Source organism: Ostreococcus tauri, assembly GCF_000214015.3.
Source record: "Ostreococcus tauri WGS project CAID00000000 data, contig chromosome 10, whole genome shotgun sequence".
NCBI classification, from domain to species: domain Eukaryota; kingdom Viridiplantae; phylum Chlorophyta; class Mamiellophyceae; order Mamiellales; family Bathycoccaceae; genus Ostreococcus; species Ostreococcus tauri.
This window is the reverse complement of record NC_014435.2, coordinates 314,140-331,222: the sequence shown is the minus strand read 5'-3', so window position 1 is coordinate 331,222 and position 17,083 is coordinate 314,140. Positions and strand designations below refer to the sequence as shown.

The following is a 17,083-nucleotide window of genomic DNA, read 5'->3' as shown; positions in this document are numbered from 1 at the left end:
CCCGCGCGCGCCGTCGACGCCCTCGCCACCCGACGCGCCACCGCACGCGCGGTCGCTCGCGCGCCCATCGTCTCGAGCGGTCGCGGCGTGACGCGCGACGGTTCGACTCGCCGTGCGCACTTCGAGACGCTCGAACGTCCCCCGATGCCGCTCCCCGAGCCGGGCGCCGAGCTCGCCGGACGCGTGGCCGTCGTCACGGGGGCGAGTCGAGGGATCGGACGCGCGGTCGCCCTCGCGCTCGCGCGAGCGGGCGCGCGCGTCGTGTGCGCGGCGAAGAGCGGTGGGGCAACGTCGACGTCATCGCTTCCGGGTGACGTCCACGGCGTCGCGCGCGAGTGCGGGAACGGCTCGATCGGGGTGGTGACGAACGTCTTGGACGAGCGATCGATGATCGCGTGCGTGGAGACGGCGGTGCGGACGTTTGGACGAGTGGACATCTTGGTGAACAACGCGAGCGCGCTGTGGTGGCAAGACATCGAGGATACGCCGACGAAGAAGTACGATTTAATCAACGGTGTGAACTCGCGAGGAAGCTTCATCATGACGCGAGAGTGCATGCGGGTGATGAAGAAGGGGGGGTACGGACGGGTGATCAATATGGGACCGCCGATTCCTGACGCGAGTCGGTTTCGAGAGTACGAGACCAAGACGGCGTACTACATCTCAAAGTGCGGAATGACCATGGTCGCGCTGGGGGCCGCGGCAGAGGGGCGGAAGCACGGGATCACTGGGAACTCGCTCTGGCCGGCGACGATCGTGGAGAGCTTGGCGAGCGAGAACTTTCAGCTCGGCGAGCGCGATAACTGGCGCAAGGCGGATATCTTAGCCGACTGCGTGGTACAACTATGTCTGGATGGGAACACCACCGGTCAAATGCTCATCGACGACGAGTATTTACGCACTCGCGGGGCGGTGGACGAAGACTTTGTGAAGTATCGGTGTAATCCCGACGTTGAGCCTCCTAGACTTCTCGCGCCGGGATCTTCCGTTGCTGGTTGGGACGTACGACGAGGCGACGTAAAGGCGCTCGCGAAGGACAAAGCACGCAGCAAATTGTAAACAATTCGTATTCATTCTACATTAGTCGGCCTTCACGCGCGTTCGCCTGGATAGTTTGCGCGTGAGCCATGCGAGGACGCAGACTGGGATGAGGAGCTTAAGCGCGTACACACATGCGAGCCAAGCGAAGAAGAGCACGATGCGAACTGCTCGCATATTCGGGCTCAACTCCAGCGTCTCGTTGCAACCAGTTCTATCGAACCCGAGATCTGGCACATTCAACTCGAATTCCCTGAATGACATCGTCTCTTGGAGCACTGTTTTACCGCCCGTGCTCTTGACCCTAGTAAAAATTACGCCTCGCGTCCAGTCAACCTCTATCTCTCCATAGTTGATGTCCGTCCAGCGCGTGAACGATGGCAAAATCCAAGATCCGAAATATTTAGGTGTCGCCCACACTAATAATGCTGCTAGTACTCGAGGTTTTGCCTCCCTGAAGGGTGTATGCGTGAACCCACTAGACGTGACGTCGATGGTCTTGTAGGGCAGATGACAACCAGGAGCGCTGACAGCAATTTGACCGTGATGGACGTCGCCCGATATGAATATCACCTTTGCGTTCGCACGCTTGATGGCGTCGAACAGACGCGTCTGATCACGATGCATCCTACTCCAGCTCTCTAAGCCCTCAGCGACAAGACGCGCGGGCTGGACGTATGGAGCGAGCGGCCGAAGCATCAGGTGCGGCGCCTCCAATACTTGGATTCCACTCGCCAAGATGGTGAAAGCGGGCTTTGGTTCCGCCGCGAGCTGTTCATCGAGCCACTCCCATTGTTGCTCACTCATCATTCGTCCCTCACTCGACTCATCGGCCTCCTCCAGGTCCCAACGAAGGTCGAGCAGAATGAGCCGCAACCTGCGTCCGGCGTGCACGTAATCCACCGAGTCGTACACCCCACCCTCGCGCTTGCGTCGCTCGCTCTCCGGAGGCTCGTCCAAAAAGTCCAAAAATGCATTCCTGGCGAATTCCTTGTGTGGCCAGTGCTTGCCTGCGTTATTGAATCCGTAATCGTGATCGTCCCACGTCCCCGTCACGTGCGCCGTCGCCCGAACCCGCGCGTACGCCGGATGTCGCTTCACAAACTCAAACGCCTCCGCGTGTGCCTTCTCCCCCAGGTATACCCTTCCTTTCTTCCCGTTCGGCATTCTTCCCGTTCGCGCGTCGGCGTACACCGCGTCCCCGATCCACGCGAACGCGTCGTACGCCTCGTTCGCCACGTCCTCCCACAGCGACATGTCATGCGTTTGTCGATTACACGACCCGAACCCTAACCGAAACGATTCCCCAACGCGCGTCACCGCTATTTCCCTGCGTCATAGCTCCATCGTCGCCGCGTCAGTCGTCGCGCGCTCGTCCCTCGGCGTCCGTCGAAACTATCCGAGTCAGCGCGCATCGACCTTTTCCGGACACAAACATCGCGTCGTCGCACCTCGGTCCGAGCGCTCCCGCGCGCTCGATCCCACCGCACGTCGCGACAAACGCGAGCACCGCGCGCCAGCGCGCGCGCCGTCGTCGCTGGACCTCGCGCGCCATCGCCGCGGCGAGCTCTGACGCTCGCCGTCGGAAGGTGTCGAAGACGCGCATCGCCGACGTCACCGCTCGACGCGCGACGCGCGCGATGTCCCGCGACGACGCGCGCGCGCGCGATCTCGGATGGCGCGCCGGGTCCTCGGCGATGCCCGCGAGGGCGCGAGCGATCGAGAACGTGAACGATGCGTCGATGATTCGTCTTCGGTCCACCATGCTGTCCGAACGCGCGCGCGCGCGCGCGAGCGGCGGGCGACGGAGCGCGAACGCGGACGCGTCGATCGGGTCTCGAGCGGTGGGGGCGCTGCGGGTGCGAGAAAACGCGCGAGGAGGGGTTGGAAGACGCGCGGACGACGGCGGACGGAACGCGGGCGTGGACGCGAGAGCCGCCGCGGATCGCGAGGCGCGGGTCGCTGGGCCGTCGCAGACGTCGAGAGGCGTGCGAGAGGCGTTGGAGCGCAAGGCGGAGGCGTACGAGCGATTGGTGAGGGGAGAGGACGATGATTTCGAGGCGAGGGAGGATGAGCGCGTGGTGGATTTCGCCGCCAAGGCGGACGCGCGACGGCGCGAGCACGATGATCACGACGGGATGCGTCCAGGAATGGGAATGATGAGCGATGACATGCGCCGCGAACTTGAGCGTCGCGAGTGGGAGCGTGCAGTGGACGAGGAGGAGCGCGAGAAGGAACGCGCTGCCAACGCGCGTAGAGTCGTCTTTGACATCGAGCGAGAGACCGAACGCGAGCGAGACGCCAGGGATGACGCCAAGCGCCAAAGAGAGGATGACGACGCCGCTCGTCGAGAACGTCTCAAGGCAAAGTTTCTGCGCGACTTGAAGTCCGGCCGTCGTAAACTCGCAAAGTAGGTCGCATTAGAGCATTTTATTTGCGCGAAAAGTTAGTTCACACGGGCGCGTCGCCCCAACCAAACGCCACTTCGCGCCCGTTCGTCTCTCACCGCCGTCGCCGCCGTGATGTCATCCGACGTCATCGCCGAGCAGCTCTCGTTCGACGCGTTCGAGCGCGCGTTGACGACCGTTTCGAACGCGCCGTCGACGAGCACGCGATTCGTCGAGCCGCCCACGCTCGAGGAATCTCTCGAGCGCGTGCGCTCGCACGGCGTCGTCGCCGACGCCGCGGACGCGTACGGGGCGTACGTGTCACTCACGCGAAGTGGATTGTGGCGGGACATCGCGCCTAGAAGAGACACGCGCTCGGGAGGGTTGATTTACTTGATGTGCGAACCGCGAGAGACGCCGACGGAGCGGCGAAAAGGCGAACCGCGAGAGAAACGATCGAGATCGATCGCGGTGCCGTTTGCGGTGACTCGAGCGTGCGTGACACCGGCGTTCTTGGACGTTGCGCTGTACCTGGGAGGTGCGTGTTCGGTGCATGCCGCGATTCGCGCTCGGACGACTGACGGAACGCTTCGCTCTCGCCTCGCGCAGCGAACGACGCGTGGCCGTGGACGTCCTCCACTGATGCCGGCTCGGAATCCGAGCGCCCGACTCTACTGGTGATGATAGATTCCGACGGTACGACGACAACGAGTCGATTATACGACGGTTTCTTACCCCCAGCCGACGTCCCGGAGAAAACCGGTGACGGCGACGATTCGGACGATGACGGCGATGACGCGACGCGGCCGAACGCGAACATCACGAAGGCGAAGACGATCGCGAGCGACGGTGAATCCGACGAAGACCTCCTGGATGACGATCGGGCGCTCACGCTCGCCCAGAAACACGCTCGACCGGACGCCGCGTCGCCCGTCGATCCGTAGCGTAACGTGGAGTCCCGACGTCCCGACTCGATAGAATTTCTAGACTCGTAATGAAAGCACATACGAACTTCAACAAACCTGTCGTCGGACGGGAAGACGCGCGCGCGCGCGTCGCATCCTCCGTCTCTTTGCGACGCGTCGACGCACGGTCCGTAGCCATGGGACGCGAATCCAAGCCCGCTGATGTTATCACGCGCGAGTACACGATCAACCTCGGGAAGGCGATCACCGGCGTGACGTTCAAGAAGCGCGCCCCGCGCGCGGTGGCTGCGGTACGTGAGCCCTAGAGCGCAATGCGATCGTCGCCGCAAACGCGACGTTCGAGACGCGATCGCGAGTTTTCTTGGCGACTGTGGATGCATGTGAATCCATTCTATGCATCGATGGCGTCTCAATCGATCGATCGCCGTCGCGGGATCGAACTCGGCGCGATCATGACAACACAGACTAACCTGGATTCGTTCTCGCCCCCGCGTAGATTAAGAAGTTCGCGCAAAAGACGATGAAGACGTCCGATGTGCGCATCGATGTCAAGCTTAACAAGGCGGTGTGGAGCAAGGGTATTCGTAACGTACGTTTTGAGCGTTTGAGTGCGCGTTCAGCCGTCGCGATCGCTCGAAAGGGCGATCTCACCGCTGAGGCTGCTTGACCCTAGAAAGGAAGACTGACCCGCTTCACCTTTTCTTCGCGCGCGCAGGTCCCGAAGCGTATTCGCGTGCAAATCTCCCGCAAGCACAACGACAACAAGGACGCGGACGAGGATCTTTACTCCTACGTCACCGTCGTCGACACCCCGAACGGATTCTCCGGCTTGGGCACCGACGTCATCGACCACGAATAAATTCGTTTGTGTGCGCCATGTTTTAGAATAGGAGTTTGTGCGGAGAATGATCCTGTGGGGCGATGGATCGGTGAGGAAAGGAGTTATGTAGATGTGTTGTGATCGAACAGAACTCTTTTCAACTATCGCAAAGACTAGGAACTATAGGTGCTAGGATACCGCTCGGCGCGACGAGGTTCGACACAACGCGACGCGCACTCAGCTCGTGATCTCGTACGTCGACAGCTTTACCGCCATAACTTTACGCTCGAGATTTAGATAATCATCCGTCGAGGACGTGACGCTGACGATGGAGTGACGATCGCGTCCCTCGTATCCCGGTATGAGCGACGGATTTTCCATCAACGACATGAACCGCTCGTGATTCTTAGGAAATCTTCCGGGTGGATCGGCGAGGATAAACACACCGCGAGCGCGTTTATTTCCATTCTCATCACCTTTACCGTCATTAACCTCGTCGCGTCCGAACAGACGCATGACTAAAGTCGCGATGGCGTCCACCGCCTCTGGCGTGTACAACACGTCGCACGCCAACACCACGTCGAAACCCGTCGGGGCGAGCTCTGGCTCAAACCAATCCACTTTCGCCGCCGAAACGATGCAATTCGATCCACAATCGTCGACGTCGTCGTACGTCGGCACCGGCGGAAGTTCCACGTCGTCCGGCGCGTTCCACTCGCGACTCAACTCCCGAACGTCCCGCACGCCGTTCGCCCGACATCCAGCCAGCGAGCACCACAGCGCGCGTTCCTCTCGATCGCTCATCACCACCTCCCTCGCCCCCGCCATCGCGGCCGCTATGCCCGCCACCCCTAACCCACACCCAAGATCGATCACGCGCTTTCCGCGAACCAACTCTGGTCGCTCGAGCACCGCGCTCGCGAGCGCCGCGCCGCCGTGCCACAGATCCGCCCAGTGCGGATCGTCGTTCGGCCGTCCGAGGGCGCTGTACACGTCCACGACCGATGCCTCGCTCGTGGGCATCACGAGCTCGATCGTTCGGTCGCGTCGAAGTCGCAACGTCCGTCGCTCGAGGTCGAGCGCGATGTGGTCGCTCAGCGGGTGCGGGAGCTCCATCGCGCGCCCTCGCGCGCTCTCGCGTCGGCGCGCTCGATGGAGACCACGGACGCGCGGTGCGTCACGCATCGCGCGCGCGAACGCGGCGACACACGGGCGCGCGCGCGTCGTCATTCCTCGACGCGCTCGCATGTGCGGTCGAGTCGCCCTGGCGTCGAGGGACGCCGTCAAGGCGTGCGCCGGGGTCGATCGCGAGCTCACGAGCCCGACGCCGCTCGAGCGCGACGGCGAATGGGCGCGCGCGGGCGGGCGGAACGCGTCGCCGGGGTGTGCAATCGCGGCGGTTCGTATCGCGGCGGTTGAAGCGGACGATGACGGTGCGTCCGCGAGGCTGGCGCGGGCGACGGTGGGCGATAGACGCGCGTGCGCGATCGAGGACGTCGTGTGGGGCGTGCGCTTCGATTCACGTCGAGGCGGGAACTTCGAGCGGTCGTTCAACGCGCGGGTGGAGGGTTTGCTCGGCGGCGACGAGAGCACGTTCGCCGCAAAGTTGGCGAAGACGGTGAACGGTAGGTGCGTCGTCTACGTCGATGGGTTCTACGAATGGCGAGAGGAGGGACCGAAGGGGGCGAAAACGCGGGTGAAGCAGCCGTACATGGTGCGACGTGCTGATGGGAAACCGTTGGCGCTCGCGAGCGTGTTGACGCCGGAGAAGGCGCGCTCGGACGCCGTCGACGACTTCCCACGCAGAGAGGCCGCGGTGATCACGATGCCATCCGCCGGGGGCGAACTTGCGTGGTTGCACGATCGTCAACCGCTCTTTCTCTGGAACGATCGCGATTTCGACGAATGGCTGTTCGGCGACTGGGCTCGAATGGCGCGCGAGCGACGTGCCAAAGACGTCAAGGGACTCCTGCAATGGCACCCGGTGACGACGAAGATCAACCACGCCGCATACGACGGCGAAGATGCATCGGCGCCTGTTAAGCGCGCCGTCGAGAAGGATGCCGGAAGTGTCGCCGCCCTCTTCGCCGCGGCGACGAAGAAAAGAAAAGTCGACGACGAGACCGCCGTTCAGATCGACTGATACGAACGCACACTGTACCAACACCAACGCGCGCGATAAAGAAAATATGTATTCGATTGATTTGATTAGTTACAAAACCACGGAAGCGTCACGCATCGCGGTCGAGTCGATCGCTCGCAAACCTCCGCGCGCTCAAACCGTCTACTGCTCCCCCGTCCACGGCGCATCACTCCCACCGCCACGTCCGGGATTTTCCGTTCGAAACGTCTCCGCGCTCTGCAACTCTGCGCTCGGCGCCGCCGGCGTCGCCGCCTGCGCGCGCGCCTTTTCCTTCGCCTGCGCCAAGATTTCCGCCTTGCGTCGCTCCTTGGCGCTCAGCTTGCTCGCGTACGAGTCATCGTCACCCGCGCGCGCCGATCGCGCCGCGAGCGTGATCGACGCCAGTCCGAACGCGATCGCGTCCCGTCGAGCGAGGTCTCGAGCGCGATCACTCGACGCCGTGACGCGCACGACGCGATGCGTGTTCGTTCGAGGTTTGCTCGAACGCGCGCGCGCTCGAGCGCGTTGAGCGCTGAAGCGCGGCGTCGCGAGGGACGACGACGCCGTGGATCGAGCGAACATGCTCGCGTGCGTGCGTTTGAACGTTCGCGACGCGTTGGACGTCGGTCGACGACGCGTCGCGGAGGGGAAATGGGGAGAATCGTAAAGCTGACGTGGAGGTCACGGCGCGGGAGACCGGCGGCGCGGACGGGTCGAGCGGACGGAGAGGGCGATCGAAGTGCGCGAACGTACAGTGGAATGAATAATCAAAGACTCAGTTGCTACGTCGACGTCGCCCGGCGTCGAACGGAGAAATAATGGGGCTTGGGTTGGTTCAGGGATCTTCGGGAAGCTTGCACTGCGGCGCCTCCTTCATGCTCGGGATGTGCGCGCCCTCGGTGACGAGACCGACCGAGGCGCGGCGAGCGAGCTCGAGCTCGTCGCGCTTTTCCTTACGCTCGGCAGCGATAACGACCTTTTCGAGCTCTTCCAGTCCGCCGGGAACGGCCGCGAGCTCTTGAATACCGAGGAACAGACCCCAGGGGACGCCCTCGAAAGCTTCGGTGTGATGAATGGTGTGTCCAGCGGCGATGCGGCGCATCACGGGGAGCTTCCCGAGCGGACCCGTGGGGAATCGCTTGTGCACGAGACCATCGTGAACGTACATGTACGCGATTCCGAAAAGGGTGATCCCGAGACCGGCACCGAAGCACAGACCACCGAACACGCCCGGGGTGAAGAAGCCAAAGGCGCACAAAGCGAAAGCCGGGACGCCGTTCATCAGCGCGAAGACGTCGTTCGCTTCGAACGCGCCCTCCCGAGGGAGGTGGTGAGACTCGTGCAAGAGCCATATCGGTCTGTTCCACTCCTGTCGATACTTGTTCGACATGGTCCACCAAGAACCGTGCCACAAGTGCTTGTGCGCGTACCGGGCGTAAAACTCCATCCCGACGGCTGCGCCCGCGATGAGCGCGAGCTGCGCCACGAGCTCAGCCACGGGAAACACTCCTCCATTCACGTCCACCTCACGCAAAATCCTAAAGTACGTCGCCGTGATCGCGACCGAGATCACGCCGCACGACGACGCCCACGCGCTCCACTCGTACGACGCCGCGCTCGCCTCGCGCTCCGCCTTGGTTCGCGCCTTCCTGCGCGTCGGCGTCTTCATCTCGCTCGCGTGTCTCTGCCCACCCCAGATCTCATCCGAGTCCTCATCCTGCCCATCCTTCATCGGTCGAACGCTCTCGTTATCGCTCACGCCCACCGCGCGCGCGATCGGACGCGCGCTTCGATCCCGCCCGCGCGCGCGTCCGACGCTTATCCGCGCCGACGCGACGGCTCCCCGCACCCCGTCGCCCTCCACGCCACCACCGATCGCGCGCACCCCCCCATCCACCGCGCGCGATCTCACCCCACGGTCTCCCGCGTCCCGCGCGCGTCCATGGCGCGCGCGCGCGCGCGTCGACCGCGACCGTCGTCCCACGACCCACCGACGCGCGCGCTCGACGCGGTCAAAGCCATCGTTCGACGCGTCGACGCGCGCGCGCCCGTTCGCGCGCGCGCGCGGAGGACACGCGCGCACGACGACGCGACGCGCGGGAACGACCGTCGACGACGGCGACGACGACGACGACGACGACGGGCGGTCGGCGTCGGGATGTGCGCGCGCGCGTCGTTCGACGTCGACGTCGCCCATGCGCGCGAGGAGGGATTTTCCGGGGGTTTCGTTTCTTCACGGGTGTAGGAACGACCCAAAAATCTTCATGGCTGGGTTGATACAAATAGGCGAAATATGTGGACACTTCCCAGAAATGACCAAAATGAGCTCGTCAAATGCGCGAACGTTCGCGTAAGTCTTTTATCAGACTAGATCCCTTAAAAGCCTTTCTAGTCTCGAGGGGTTACTGAGATCCGATCATCTATAGATGGTCACGAAAAAAGTACAGGTATTTTTCCGCTGGGATATACCATTTCCAAGAAACTCGGACATTTGATGTGTATTTAATGAAGAAGAAATACTATCAAAAAAGTGGATCGTGCAGGTTTCGACCCCGCTACCTCGCGCATGCAAAGCGCGCGCTCTACCAATTGAGCTAACGACCCAGGGGTGTCTCGGGTCGTGATTCGTGGTCTCGCCTTACACGTGACGCGGACGACGGTGGTGCGGTTGACGTTACGGGTTTTTTCCGTGCCCACGCGTCGCGATCGCGCGCCGACGCCGACGCGAACGTCGACGCGCGCGTCGTCTCTCGCGCGCGCATGTCGCGAGCGCGCGTCGCGAACGCGGTGTCGTCCGCGGCGCGAGCGACGTGGGGGGCGGCGACGCGCGAGAGACGACGACCGAACCTGTTCGACCTCGCGTCCACGCTCGAGGGCCGAGGGATCGGGCGGGCGTTCGTCAAGCGGTCGTGGACGGCGCGGCCGGAGACGCACGGGAACACGTTTTGGCGGCTCACTCGAGTGCGAACGCGACCGAGTGGACGCTCGGGAGAGGCGTACGGGGTGTTGACGTGGAAGGGACGCGAACGCGAGGGTGAGGAGCGCATCACGGGGAGCATGAAGCCGATTTGGGCGCGCGCGAGAGAGTACGAGGGACGAGGCGAGGACGACGCGAGCGGGCCGGTTTTGAAGAGACCGCAGTCGGTGGATGTGATGAGTGGTGAGGAGTGAGTGGTGATGGGATGACGATTGTGATTTTAATTCGAGCGTGCGTGTTTTGTAATAGACGCGACGCGATAGCAAAGAAGAGGCGTTTTCGAGGCGAGTTTCACTCGTTCGATTCCAACGATTTAGCTAAAAGATGATCGCCTCCTGGCCTCGAATATCGTCGCGGTTCATCTTCCTTCCGCGTTCATCGCGCTGGGGTTTCACCTTGGACGCCTCGTGGTTCGCCAGCGCGTCCGGGACCACGTTCTTGCTCTCGATCAACAGCTGCTTGAGCTCGTACATGACGTCCCGGTCGTCCTGGGTGAGGAAGCTCACGGCGGTACCCTTGCGCCCGCCGCGCCCCGTGCGACCGATTCTATGCGTGTAGTTTTCTATCGAGTGCGGCAACTCGTAGTTGACGACAAGATCGATGTTCTTCACGTCGATACCGCGACCGGCGACATCGGTGGCGACGAGAATGTCGTATTCGCCCGCCTTGAAGCCACGCAAGCTTTCCTCGCGCTGATCCTGGGACTTTCCACCGTGAATGCTCGCACAAGAATAACCTAAGCGGTAGCACAAGTTTTGCACGGCGTCGACTGAGCGCTTGGCGTTCACAAAAACGATCGCTTGCGTGTTCGTGTGCCGTGAGAGCACGAGCTCGAGCTTGGAGTCTCTCTCGTGCTTGGCGACCCATATCACCTCTTGCTTGATGAGATCGCTCGTTTTCCCAGCGCTACCGATGTTAACCACGGCTGGGTTTCTTAGGTAACTACGTGCCAAGCGCTCGACACTCGGTGGCATCGTCGCCGAGAACATGTACGTCGTGCGATACTTGGAGGACGCGACGCCGGCACCGGCGTCGAGAGCTTGCGCGTCGAGCGCCTCCGCCTCGTCTTCAGGTTTCAAATTCCCAGAACCCATGGACTCCATCACCGCGTTGACTTGCGGTTCGAAGCCCATGTCGATCATTCTATCAGCCTCATCAAGGACGATGTAGTTGCACTGGCTCAGCACGGTGTAGCGTCGATCGATGACGTCGATGATGCGCCCTGGCGTGCCGACGAGAATCTCCACACCCTTGCGAAGCTTGAACCCTTGGTCCTCGATTGACTGTCCACCAACAACCAAGGCGACGCGGTAGTTTAAGAACTGCGCAAACTTGAGCGTCTCTTCCTCGATTTGTTGCGCCAACTCCCGTGTCGGCGCCATGATGAGGGCATACGGTCCGTGCGCGGCTATTTCATCCGTCATCTTCGGAAGCTGCATGATGTGCGCGAGCATCGGGACAACGAACGCACACGTCTTACCGGAACCAGTCTCTGCGATCCCGATGACGTCGCGCTTGAGCAATCCGATCGGAATGCTCGCCATTTGAATTGGCGATGGCTTGACGTAGCCCACCTTTTCAATGGCGCGCAAAATCTCCTTCGGCAGCCCAGCGCACTCGTCCCACGCGCGCATGGGTAAGGGCAAACGCCCTCCCTTATACGATATGTTAAAGTCTTCGCGAAAGATGCGCCAGTCACGCTCGGTCATGTCCTCAAGCTTCTTATCACTCCAGTGTTCCTTGAACGTCCTCGCCTGCTCGCGTTCCTCAGCCTCCTTGCGTCGTCTATCGCGCTCGGCGTCCAACTTTCGCACGTCACCCGCGGCATCGCTTGATCCCATATCCTTTCTCGCCTTAATCATTAACTCTCGTTCGCGCCCAGCGTTTGACCGAGCTTGTTCTCGACGATCAACCCCGGCGAGCATCCCTCGCCCAAACATCGGCGCAACCTCGTGCGGGCGATCGTACAGCGGATTTAAGTCCCTCGACGTATCCTCTTCCTTGCGCCAATCGAACAAAAATTTCCCTCTATGCTGCTGCACCGGCTTTGGTTTCTTCACAGACGCGTCTTCGCCCATGTACTGCCGCTTCAACATCTCCAATTCTCTCTCGCGTTCCTCTCTCGCCTCGCGCTCCTCTCTCTCGCGTTTCCCCTCGTTTCGTCGATCACCGCTCCCGTATCGCCCCCAACCGCCCCCTCGCTCGTTCCATCGTCCACCGCCGTACCCACCTCCGCGTCCATCGTCTCGTTCGCGTCCGAACCGACTCGTCGCCGCCGGTTTCGTCGCCGCCGCCTCTCGCGCCGTCGCCCGCGCCGTCGCATTCTGTTCCGCCTCCCGCTCCCGCTGCGCCTTCACCTCCGCCTCGCGACGCGCCAACGCCGCCTTCGCCCGAGCTTCCTTACTCACGAACGTGGGCTTGATCGCGGCGTCTCGATCGGCGCGTCGAGCTCGAGCCAGTTCCTCGAGCGAGGGTGGCGCCTGACGAGCGCGTGCGTCGTCCGACATCGTCCGTCTTCGGGGCGACGCGCGCGCGCGAGCGCTCTACGCGTTCGTCAAGCGTGCGCACGGCGTTCGCGCGCCCAGCGGACGCGCGCGGAGGAGTGGGGCGTCACGTACGCGCGACGCGTCGGGAACGGGCGGCGCGCGGAGGCGGCGGAGCGCGCGGGTGGGATTTCGGCTTGAAGAAGACGTTGCGGCGTTACATGCGGTGCGTCGTCGACGGCGTCGAATTGAAACCGCGCGCTCAGGCGAACCAGGACGCGGGATCGGTGTCGAGGGCGAACTTGGCGCCGCCCGCGGGGTCGCCGCCGACGAAACTTCCGCTCTCGGCGATCTCGTACACCTTGCCATTCGTGCGATCGTCGAAAGCGGCGGCCGACATGACTTTCGCGACAAGCGCGCGAGAGATCTCTCCGCTCGTCATCACGTCTTCACCTGTGAGAACTAGGGGCTGTTTTGGTTCATCGTTCTTCAGTCCGGCGGGACGAATGATGACCCACGGGACGCCGCTCGCGCGGAGATAATTCTCACCCTCGAGCTTTTCCTCGAGCACGCGACCGAATGCGTTCGTAATGCGATAGCCCGCGGTATCGGCCGCTCCCATCGCGGGTCCGTTCGTCAGGATGGATGAGATGAGGACCACTTTTTTTACGCCCGCGTCTCTCGCCGCGTCGGCGACGTGCCGAACGCCCAGATTATCCACTTCGTGCGCCGCCGCGTTCATCTTCAAAGGGTTCCCGGGGACGAAACCAGTGCACACGACGACGACATCGAATCCCTCGAACTGGCGCGTGAGCTCGCCGACGTCACGCGTGACGTCGACGCCGGAGGCGACGTCCGCGACGGCGTCCAACCCAAGCTTTTTCGCCTTTTCAGCGCTTCGCACGCCCGCGACGACCGCGCTCGCCTTGCCGCTCTTCGCCAATTCTTCCACCACGAGCTTCCCAGTCGCCCCGGTCGAACCGACGACGAGCACGCGCGGCGCCGTGCCCGCGCGCGCGTCCGCCGCGTCGGCGACCAGACGCAGGAGCACAGGCGCGACGAGCGCGACCCGACGCGTGATCCCCGACCCGAGCGCGTCCGTCGCGGCGGCGCATCGAGGCACCCGTCGCGACGTTGCGCCCGATCGACGCGCGGACGACGCGCGGCGCGCCACCGCGACGGGGGCGCGGGCGACCGCGCGCGCCATCGGGATGGGAGGCGCGGTGTGCGTCCCTGGCGTGAAGAAACGTCAACTTTTGGTGTGCGACGCCGGCGTGTTAAGGCTTCGTCGACGCCACGCGCTGGACGATGACATCGAGCGCGTCCGATTTTTCCCGCACGTCATTCATATTCGCACGACCGAGCGAGGCCGCTCTTAGGGCGTCGTCGAACGCATCGAGCGCTCGCGCGACGTCGCGGCCGAGCTCCGTCTTCGCCGCGTCGCCCCTGAGCCTCGACAGCGACCCGGTCCTGAGCACCCGCCGCGCGTCGTCAAAATCCCTACGAAACAGCGATGGACGTAAATAAAATCAGTCTTTAAACACCTGAATGCGTCCTCGAGGCACGGAATCGGCCGTCGTCGTCGTCGTCGTCGTCGTCGTCGACGCACCCCGCGAGCGCGAGCCGCCTGCACCGCCCCAACTCCTCCGCATCGCTCGTCCCTACTCGCTCGATCGCCCTCGCCGTCGCCTCCGAGCGCTCCCTCGCCTTCAACGCCGCCGTGATCGCCCCGTTATCCGCTCGAGCGACGCTCGCATTGATCAAAATCGCGCTCGAGAGCAAAGTCACCAGTCGTCGGCGTCCAACGAACTTTGCGCCTTTCAACCCGCCGCCGTCGATGGAACGCATCGCTCGCGTCTTTGTCGACGCGTCATCCCGACGAGAGTGATCACGTCGCCGTATGAGCGATCGATCGATGGAAACGCGCGCGTCGACGCTGCGTGCGAGCGACATGAAGTGTACGTCTCTGACGCTTTGCTGCTGCCAACGTGCGCGGAGTTGATGGCGACGGTCGGCGATAGATACGTTTGACGACGACATTGACACGACAAACGAGATGATGAGCTAGACTACTTGGCGCTATGTGAGAATTTATCCCTTGACTACGGCGATGGGTCGTAATTTGACGCACTTCTTTGAGATCCCCGCGTCGTGGCACGTGTTCACGACCTCGGTGACGTCCTTGTACGACTCGGGCGCCTCCTCCATGACGAGCTTGGGCGATGCGACGCGAATGGCGATCCCCTTCGTCTTGAGTTTTTCCAAGACATCTTCGTACTGAAGAACGTGTCGGGATTTGTTTCTGCTTCGCGCGCGACCGGCACCGTGACACGTTGAGCCGAATGTGTCGCGCATGCCTTTCTCCGTGCCCGTGAGGATGTACGAACACGTCCCCATCGTGCCACCGATCAAAACCGGTTGGCCCGTGTACTGATAGTCCACGGGAATCAACGGGTGATGCGGCGGGAACGCGCGCGTGCTCCCCTTACGATGCACCAGGAGCGTTTTCATCTCTCCGTCGACCATGTGTTCCTCAAATTTAGCGATGTTGTGCGACACGTCGTACACGACGTGCATGTCGAGCTCGTCCGGAGGCTTACCAAACATTTTCGCAAACGCTTGACGGCACAAGAACGTCATGCTCGAGCGGTTGACCCAGGCATAGTTCGCCGCGCACGCCATCGCGGCGAGGTAGTCTTGTCCCTCCTGGCTGCTGATGCGCGCGCACGCGAGCTGTCGATCGTTCACCTCGATCCCGTCGCGCTCCATCGCGCGTTCCATCGCGGTGAGCGAATCCGTCGCCACCTGGTGCCCCAATCCTCGACTTCCGCTATGAATCATGATACAAACTTGACCGACGCGATCGATGCCCATCTTCTTGGCCGCGAACTCGTCGTAAATCTCGTCCACGACCTGTATCTCCGCGTAGTGATTCCCGGCGCCGAGCGTTCCCATTTGCGGCAAGCCGCGCTTTTTGGCCCGAGCGCTCACCTTGCTCGGATCCGCGTTCAGCATCCGTCCGTACTCCTCCGTGTGCTCCTTATCCTCCGCCCACGCGTACCCTTCTCTCAAACTCCAGTCCATCCCCATCTCCAGCACCGCCTCCAGCGCCGCCGGCGTCGTCGGAATGATCCCGCGACTCCCCACGCCCACCGGTATGTGATCAAACAACGACTGCGCCAGCGCTTCCTTCACCGGTCCAACCTCCGCCTCCGTCAAATTCGTCCGCAACAACCGCACGCCACAATTTATATCGAATCCAACCCCACCCGGCGACACGATGGACGTCTCGTCCCCGACGTCGAACGCCGCCACGTTTCCAATCGCGAACCCGTACCCGCTGTGCACGTCCGGCAACGCGATCGACGCCCCCACCACCCCCGGCAGCGCCGCCACGTTCGCGATCTGCTTCAACGCCGGGGAGTATCCACCCCCTCGGTGCGCCGTCGCGTCGCAGTACGCCGCCAATTCCTCGAGCACTAACGCCCGGAGCGCGGCGTTGACGTACACGACGCCATCGACGCGCATGTTCGGGACGAATCCGCGCGCGACGCGCACGCGGTGGGCGTCATCGACGGTGACGTACGCGGCCTCGTCGTCGTACGTGCGCGCGGGCGCGGCCTCGGTCGCGGGCGCCATCGCGCGCGGTGTGCGGCGACGCCGCCGCCGACGATCGATGCGGTCGGTGGGACGCATGCACGAGTCAGGACTCGTGGAATGATGGCCACCGGCGACGCATCGCGCGCCATCGCGTCGGCGACCGGGCGATCGGGCGACGCACCGCGACGCGCACGTCGCGACGCGCGCGCGATGCGGGTGTCGTTCAAAACCTTGTGCGTGCGCGCGACCTCGAGCGCGGGCGCGCGCGAGAGAGCGCGCGCGCGTGGACGCTCGGGGCGACGGGACCGTCGGGCGACGCGACGCGTCGTCGAGGGCGCGTCGATGGGTGGCGGGCGCGGCGACGGGCGCGCGCGTCCGCGGGTGAGAGGGGGGGAGGGTGACGCGCGTCGTGACGCGTGACTGACGAATCGGCGGCGATGGCGACGACGCGCGCGCGTAGGACGAACGCGAAGTTTGATCTGGAGCTCGATTCGGAGACGACGGTGGGCGAGGCGAAGGCGCGCGTGCGCGAAAATCAAGGATACGGCGATGAGAGCGTGGTTTTGGTGCACAAGGGGAAGGTTTTGAGCGATGATGGAACCTTGGGGGGGGCGGGGGTGACGGAGGAGTCGTTCGTGGTGGTGATGGTGCAAAAGGCGAAGGCGGCGCCGAAACCGAAACCCGCGCCGGCGGCGGCGCAAGCGGCGGCTCCAGCGGCGGCTCCAGCGGC

At 63.1% G+C, this 17,083-nt stretch overlaps 15 protein-coding genes across 15 annotated transcripts in view; 7 read left to right on the top strand and 8 right to left on the bottom strand.

Moving 5' to 3' along the window:
- Nucleotides 1-144: 144 nt before the first annotated feature.
- OT_ostta10g02040 (Short-chain dehydrogenase/reductase SDR) lies at nt 145-1,059 on the top strand (the record flags this gene model as incomplete). The annotated part of the gene is made up of 1 exon (XM_003081592.1): nt 145-1,059. One exon carries the CDS (start codon nt 145-147, stop codon nt 1,057-1,059), a length of 915 nt encoding a protein of 304 aa, XP_003081640.1.
- Nucleotides 1,060-1,080: 21 nt separating this feature from the next.
- On the bottom strand, nt 1,081-2,593 carry OT_ostta10g02030 (Alkaline phosphatase D-related; the record flags this gene model as incomplete). Its single annotated transcript, XM_003081591.1, has 2 exons — nt 1,081-2,368; nt 2,490-2,593. The coding sequence occupies 2 exons, from the start codon at nt 2,591-2,593 to the stop codon at nt 1,081-1,083; spliced, it is 1,392 nt and encodes a 463-aa protein (XP_003081639.1).
- An 85-nt stretch (nt 2,594-2,678) lies between these two features.
- On the top strand, nt 2,679-3,452 carry OT_ostta10g02025 (hypothetical protein; the record flags this gene model as incomplete). Its single annotated transcript, XM_003081590.1, has 1 exon — nt 2,679-3,452. One exon carries the CDS (start codon nt 2,679-2,681, stop codon nt 3,450-3,452), a length of 774 nt encoding a protein of 257 aa, XP_003081638.1.
- Nucleotides 3,453-3,560: 108 nt separating this feature from the next.
- OT_ostta10g02020 (Ribosomal protein L31e, conserved site) lies at nt 3,561-4,369 on the top strand (the record flags this gene model as incomplete). Its single annotated transcript, XM_003081589.1, has 2 exons — nt 3,561-3,963; nt 4,035-4,369. 2 exons carry the CDS (start codon nt 3,561-3,563, stop codon nt 4,367-4,369), a joined length of 738 nt encoding a protein of 245 aa, XP_003081637.1.
- A 158-nt stretch (nt 4,370-4,527) lies between these two features.
- On the top strand, nt 4,528-5,210 carry OT_ostta10g02015 (Ribosomal protein L31e, conserved site; the record flags this gene model as incomplete). The annotated part of the gene is made up of 3 exons (XM_022983173.1): nt 4,528-4,641; nt 4,848-4,940; nt 5,067-5,210. 3 exons carry the CDS (start codon nt 4,528-4,530, stop codon nt 5,208-5,210), a joined length of 351 nt encoding a protein of 116 aa, XP_022839807.1.
- Nucleotides 5,211-5,408: 198 nt separating this feature from the next.
- OT_ostta10g02010 (Methyltransferase small domain) lies at nt 5,409-6,287 on the bottom strand (the record flags this gene model as incomplete). The annotated part of the gene is made up of 1 exon (XM_003081586.1): nt 5,409-6,287. The coding sequence occupies one exon, from the start codon at nt 6,285-6,287 to the stop codon at nt 5,409-5,411; it is 879 nt and encodes a 292-aa protein (XP_003081634.1).
- A 130-nt stretch (nt 6,288-6,417) lies between these two features.
- OT_ostta10g02000 (Protein of unknown function DUF159) lies at nt 6,418-7,314 on the top strand (the record flags this gene model as incomplete). The annotated part of the gene is made up of 1 exon (XM_022983172.1): nt 6,418-7,314. One exon carries the CDS (start codon nt 6,418-6,420, stop codon nt 7,312-7,314), a length of 897 nt encoding a protein of 298 aa, XP_022839806.1.
- A 141-nt stretch (nt 7,315-7,455) lies between these two features.
- OT_ostta10g01990 (unnamed product) lies at nt 7,456-7,875 on the bottom strand (the record flags this gene model as incomplete). The annotated part of the gene is made up of 1 exon (XM_003081584.1): nt 7,456-7,875. The coding sequence occupies one exon, from the start codon at nt 7,873-7,875 to the stop codon at nt 7,456-7,458; it is 420 nt and encodes a 139-aa protein (XP_003081632.1).
- Nucleotides 7,876-8,128: 253 nt separating this feature from the next.
- OT_ostta10g01980 (Fatty acid hydroxylase) lies at nt 8,129-9,025 on the bottom strand (the record flags this gene model as incomplete). Its single annotated transcript, XM_003081583.1, has 1 exon — nt 8,129-9,025. The coding sequence occupies one exon, from the start codon at nt 9,023-9,025 to the stop codon at nt 8,129-8,131; it is 897 nt and encodes a 298-aa protein (XP_003081631.1).
- Nucleotides 9,026-10,053: 1,028 nt separating this feature from the next.
- Nucleotides 10,054-10,464, top strand: OT_ostta10g01960 (unnamed product; the record flags this gene model as incomplete). Its single annotated transcript, XM_003081581.1, has 1 exon — nt 10,054-10,464. One exon carries the CDS (start codon nt 10,054-10,056, stop codon nt 10,462-10,464), a length of 411 nt encoding a protein of 136 aa, XP_003081629.1.
- Nucleotides 10,465-10,587: 123 nt separating this feature from the next.
- On the bottom strand, nt 10,588-12,777 carry OT_ostta10g01950 (Helicase, C-terminal; the record flags this gene model as incomplete). Its single annotated transcript, XM_003081580.2, has 1 exon — nt 10,588-12,777. One exon carries the CDS (start codon nt 12,775-12,777, stop codon nt 10,588-10,590), a length of 2,190 nt encoding a protein of 729 aa, XP_003081628.2.
- A 238-nt stretch (nt 12,778-13,015) lies between these two features.
- Nucleotides 13,016-13,960, bottom strand: OT_ostta10g01940 (NAD(P)-binding domain; the record flags this gene model as incomplete). The annotated part of the gene is made up of 1 exon (XM_022983171.1): nt 13,016-13,960. The coding sequence occupies one exon, from the start codon at nt 13,958-13,960 to the stop codon at nt 13,016-13,018; it is 945 nt and encodes a 314-aa protein (XP_022839805.1).
- A 70-nt stretch (nt 13,961-14,030) lies between these two features.
- On the bottom strand, nt 14,031-14,601 carry OT_ostta10g01930 (hypothetical protein; the record flags this gene model as incomplete). The annotated part of the gene is made up of 2 exons (XM_022983170.1): nt 14,031-14,253; nt 14,363-14,601. 2 exons carry the CDS (start codon nt 14,599-14,601, stop codon nt 14,031-14,033), a joined length of 462 nt encoding a protein of 153 aa, XP_022839804.1.
- Nucleotides 14,602-14,844: 243 nt separating this feature from the next.
- OT_ostta10g01920 (tRNA-splicing ligase, RtcB) lies at nt 14,845-16,392 on the bottom strand (the record flags this gene model as incomplete). The annotated part of the gene is made up of 1 exon (XM_003081578.1): nt 14,845-16,392. One exon carries the CDS (start codon nt 16,390-16,392, stop codon nt 14,845-14,847), a length of 1,548 nt encoding a protein of 515 aa, XP_003081626.1.
- Nucleotides 16,393-16,563: 171 nt separating this feature from the next.
- OT_ostta10g01910 (UBA-like) overlaps nt 16,564-17,083 on the top strand; it is a gene marked incomplete at both ends in the record, with an annotated part of 1,418 nt that continues 898 nt past the window's right edge. The window contains 2 exons of the mRNA XM_022983169.1: nt 16,564-16,586; nt 16,814-17,083. The exon at nt 16,814-17,083 is cut by the window's right edge and continues 898 nt beyond it. Coding sequence (XP_022839803.1) covers nt 16,564-16,586; nt 16,814-17,083 — 293 coding nt within the window. The remainder of the gene's footprint in view (nt 16,587-16,813) is intronic.